This window comes from Sycon ciliatum, chromosome 8 (genome assembly GCF_964019385.1).
Source record: "Sycon ciliatum chromosome 8, ocSycCili1.1, whole genome shotgun sequence".
Lineage (NCBI taxonomy): Eukaryota > Metazoa > Porifera > Calcarea > Leucosolenida > Sycettidae > Sycon > Sycon ciliatum.
The window spans coordinates 22867248-22872247 of record NC_088650.1 but is presented as its reverse complement, the minus strand read 5'-3'; the positions used below and the strand labels follow the sequence as shown (position 1 = coordinate 22872247).

General features: G+C 46.2%; 1 protein-coding gene across 1 annotated transcript in view; it reads left to right on the top strand.

Moving 5' to 3' along the window:
• Positions 1–5000, top strand: part of LOC135822378 (dynein axonemal assembly factor 5-like) — a 32468-nt gene that overhangs the window by 3847 nt on the left and 23621 nt on the right. Inside the window, exons 4-8 of the mRNA XM_065335130.1 lie at positions 310–398; positions 686–820; positions 1416–1564; positions 3656–3752; positions 4615–4699. Coding sequence (XP_065191202.1) covers positions 310–398; positions 686–820; positions 1416–1564; positions 3656–3752; positions 4615–4699 — 555 coding nt within the window. The remainder of the gene's footprint in view (positions 1–309; positions 399–685; positions 821–1415; positions 1565–3655; positions 3753–4614; positions 4700–5000) is intronic.

The window sequence follows — 5000 nt, the reverse complement described above, 5'->3', positions numbered from 1 at the left end:
TGAGCTTCCAAGCTCTCTCGTTTTATGTGCTGTGTGATCAAGAAGCAGCACTTGTCTTTATGTGGTGTGTGATGGCAAGGTGGCACATGTCTTTCTGTGATGTTTGGAGGTGTTGAATTTGTGTGTAGGGGATGCTTGATGCACAGTGCTACCGTATCATCCGGTGTGCTGATTGTGTTTGTGTTGCACTGTCATGGACCATGTGCACGCGTGTGTGTGTGTGTGTGTGTGTGTGTGTGTGTGCGTGTGTGTTTGCGCACGCGCGCTTGTGTGTGTGTGTGTGTGTGCGTCTGTGTGTGTTTGTTTCAGAGCATGCACATTTGCTATCGGCCTACATGGATGACCTAACTAATATCCTTGTGCGGGCGCTGGTGGACCCTTTCCACGATGTCAAGAAGGTTTGTGTGACTCATCCTAGGAATCGAGATTGTGTATGTGACGTGTGGAGGGGGTGTCTGCTGTTGAGAAGGTTTAGGTGAATTGCTGAAAGTGTGTAGGATAGGCCGGTAGTGTTTACTATAGTCCTTGTCCAAACATAGCATAACAGAAGTTGTGACAGTGGCTACTTTATTGCAGCTGCTGTTGTTGCCACCATCATTATCATGGTTGTTATGTATCTTTATTCTCTCCATGGTAATGGTGGTGCTGCTGCTGCTGTTGCTGCTGCTCATGTTGTTGTACCCAGGTTAGCTGTCAGTGTGTGCAGCGATTAGCAGCGGCAATACCGCGCCAGTTCAACATGCAGGCCGAGTCATTCATCAAGCCTCTCACACAATGCCTTGCACACCAACACTCCAAAGTGCGCGTCGAGGCTCTGCATGTAGGTGACTGTATGTGTTTGTATTATTTGTATTTTGTTGATAGCAAAGGAAAGGACCAAGGAGGTACAGGTTACACTATAATGTCCACTAACACCACCAGTTACTTGACAATCAGCTCATGCGACAACATTGCACCACGCTGACCGATGGTACTGATGTTCTTCAACCAGCTGCCAATCAGCTCTAGCACGTCTCGGATGCGCACTCCAACAGCCTTCCAACTTGGAAGGTTCTAACTTATAGGAATAACATAGGAGGGGAAGTTGTACTTGTATTTACTTCAATATTATTTATGGATTCTCCACAGGCCTTAGCTTAAATCAAGGAATCTCTTTCTTTCTTTTTTACGAAGGCCAGCCCCATTTTATTTTTAACTTTGTACAGAATGTCCTTGATCCTGTCTAATGTCCACTCTATGATTGATTTAGCACTTCGTTATATATACGGCTTTTACCAGTAATATGGGAAAGCCTTGTGCTCACAGTGGAATTGGTCTGTGTGTGTGTGTGTGTGCGTGTGTGTGTGTGTGTGTGTGTGTGTGCGTGTGCGCGTGCGTGCGTGTTTGTGTGCGTGTGCATGCATGTGTGTTTTCAGGCAATGTGCACCACAATTCTCCACGGCCCTGTGAAGTGTATTGAAGATTCCCTGTCTCCTTTCGGTCAGAAGGCATTTGATCAGACGCCAGCAGTGCGGATAGCCCTATTGGAATGTGTTGCACGGATACTGCGAGAGTATGTTGACAGGTACGAACACTGCACCTACACTATCTTGCTGTTTCTAGCATTTTCATGTTGATTGCGAACCATAATGATGTACACTATGGCTCGCCTGCGAAACTATGGAAGCACGGATATTCCGGTCAAATCCGGATTTAGGCCAGACGAAATAAAATCGAGGTTTCCGGGCGAAGTTCCTGCAGCAGTTAGTGCGTGCGGGCGAATTTTTTTGTAAATTTTACAATTTTAGGTGCAGCTCACTATGCATGTAATACGCCATGTATGCATACATTGCACATGATAGCAGAGTATTATACATGTATACCGAGTGCAGCATATACACGCACTCGTTTTAATATAGCATATTATAATTATACACACTTGAGAGGAATCAAAAGCGTTTCTGCTATAACTCTGAGTTTCACGGTAACATATTACAGTCAACTTGGCTAATAACGACTGCGGATATAACGACAATTCGCGAATAACAACAGAATTTCCATGCCCAGAGCAAAGTCTCATCCAACTGTAATACATATAATGAGACTTCGGGTATAACGACACTCCGCGAATAATGACAGTTTTCGGATGCCCCGCCGCCGAGTGTGGTTATAAGCAAAGTTGCCTGTACATGTATAGTGTGTCCATGATCAAGTTGCATGGCTCCTGAACGTAAACCCTGCTGAGGGGCTGGTAGTGGCCTGAGAGGCCATCAGGCTCTGGGCATGGAAGCCAGTCCATTGACTGGCTGGAGGAGATGGGCTGCCTGCCACAGTACGTACACTCCTGGCGGCTGCTCTTTCGAATCTGAAAGGAGTAGTGGGTACTGCGGACATGGTCGACGAGGAACGCTTGATATCCAGAGGCTTTCGAGAGGTCAGCTTTTGTCAACCGATCCATCGTCAAAGAAGCATCAATGGCGTGGTCCTCCTTGAAAAGTCCATTGAGTGCATCCTCTGTAGCTGGGGCATGCAGAATAACCGGCTCCTCTTTCAAGTAGAGCTGCTTGAACTGCTTTCCTACTACATCAACAAGTCCAGCCATGAATGCATGCAGGGTGATAGTGCGGGTTCGAATCCTGTCTTGAAAAAATTGGAGAAATGAAAAATTTATAACATCCCTATGCTTTTTTGCCTAGGTCATCAAGGTGGTAGACGGTGTCGTATTACCCTCGAATGCAAAGAGAAAGTTTATTTATTTCGCTCAGGGCCCTACGCTATGCTTTTTTGCCTAGCTCATCATGCATGTTACTCGAACAGATGGAAACTTTTTGCAATACAATGATGTAGCCGATCAGTTCGTTGTGGTATGGTTGGGCATTGTAGCCGTCATGGTCGACGTAAAACACTATAAGACTGCAACAAAGTTGGGGCCAAAGAGAAATTTCCATCAGTTCTAATAACATGCGTGATGAGCTAGGCAAAAAAGCATAGCATAGGGCCCTGAGCTTCCACGCTCTCTCGTTTTGGTCTGGTCTAATATGTTTGGGATACATCATGTACTCAGTACAAGGCCACCCCGTCTTGCTTTAATATAGTGACTTTTTGTCGCTAGATGGAGGCCGAGAACATCCAGCCTGATGCGAACGGAATTGTTCTTTTATTTGGAGTTGAATTCTCACAAGAAGTGGTGCTAGTCATGCCTAGACTGTACGCTACCCCGCCCGCCCTGAACACCCCGTACTGACCCTGCTGGCCCTAGGGGTGTATTACAGTTAGGCCCTGGTGGTAGTGGTGACTGCGCTTACAGTTGAGAGGTGAAGTGAATGAATGCCATGCCGGGCGCTGTGCCGTCCTAGACCTGCGGACACTAGGACGTGAGCTGGTGCAGGACACGTCAATTTGACTCGCGTGATCGGATTTTGTTGATCAGCACTGTACATTAATCAGCACAAGCGAAAAGTGATACAGTGCTTCTAAAACAGCTGGTGACTGAAGAAGGTGGAGAGCCAACGTTGATGTGCCAATCGGCTTCCTTTTGCTCGATGTTTGTGGGTGACCGACTCTACTGTACCTGTACGCACGTTATGGCAGGGCTGGACTTCTGTCCTATCGCTGGCTCTGAAGTGGCTTGCTCTCTTCCCCGCTACATACATACACTGCATTGCACCTGACACAGATATTCATTTCATCATCGATTACTACCACTACTGGTCAGTGGCCTCACGGACGAAGTCGATGAGATCAAGCAAAGAGCGCAGCAACTCTATCTACAGGTTAGTCTAAACGTCAACAAGTGCAGTCGACCTTGCGAAGAACAACCCTCGACCGTGCATGGGGAAAGTGTCGTTAGTCGCGAGTTGTTATAGTGAGGTCGTTATTCCCGAGGTTGACTTTAATATAGTTCTCCCTGGAACTCAGTACCCAATAAAACCTCTCAAGTACATGTATGAACATCCTGGTAGAGAGACTTACCAGTTCTTTGTGAGGAGATGTGCTGCATACAGGAATGTGTGAAAGATAAGCCTCTACCAGCTGGAACTGAAAGATTTTGTCCAAGTGTGCAAGCAAGCACTAAGGCTAAGGCAGGTCCTACTTTCTAGTACTACGGAATGTATCTAATGTATCTAATGTATCTTATCTCTGATATAGCACATTATACCTATTCCCGTGATGAGGTTTGCATCTTGCAATGGCAAGTACGAGATGAAAGGCTGCAGATCCATGTACGTGCTAGAGACAGAGAGAGACAGAGACACAGAGACACACACACACACACACAGAGAGAGACACAGACAGACAGACAGACAGACAGACAGACAGACAGACAGACAGACAGACAGACATACAGACAGACAGACAGACAGAGAGACAGAGAGACAGAGAGACAGAGAGACAGAGACAGAGACAGAGACAGAGACAGAGACAGAGACAGAGACAGAGACAGAGAGAGAGAGAGAGAGAGAGAGAGAGAGAGAGAGAGAGAGAGAGAGAGAGAGAGAGAGAGAGAGAGAGAGAGGAAGACAGACGGGTGAACAAACAGATAGAGAGTTTTACCTGTGTGATAGTGATATTTTGACCACACTAGATTTGCGAGCCGTCTTTCTTTTCACTACCATTATATTTCTTTGTGTACAGGTTGGAGCTCAGTTCTTGGACGAAAATGAGCAAGACATGAAAGATGAGACAGACTTTGGCGGTCAGCAGTATCAAGGCAAGACAGGTGAGTGTGATTCGAGCGGCCCATAATAACTAAATAACATTACTCCAATGGGTTGGATTTAGATTGCTTTGGCTCTCCCCTTAATATACCGCATATGTTTCCCTGTTGTACCTTAGCCCAGCCTTTCCATTAATGGCAATAGATTTAGAGCTGGCTACTGGGATGTGCAGGTACAGAAAGAGACTGAAGTACAGTATACTTCGCTAATAACGACTGCGGATATAACGACAATTCGCGAATAATGACAGAATTTCCATGCCCAGAGCAAAGTCCCATCGAACTGTAATACGTATAATGAGAC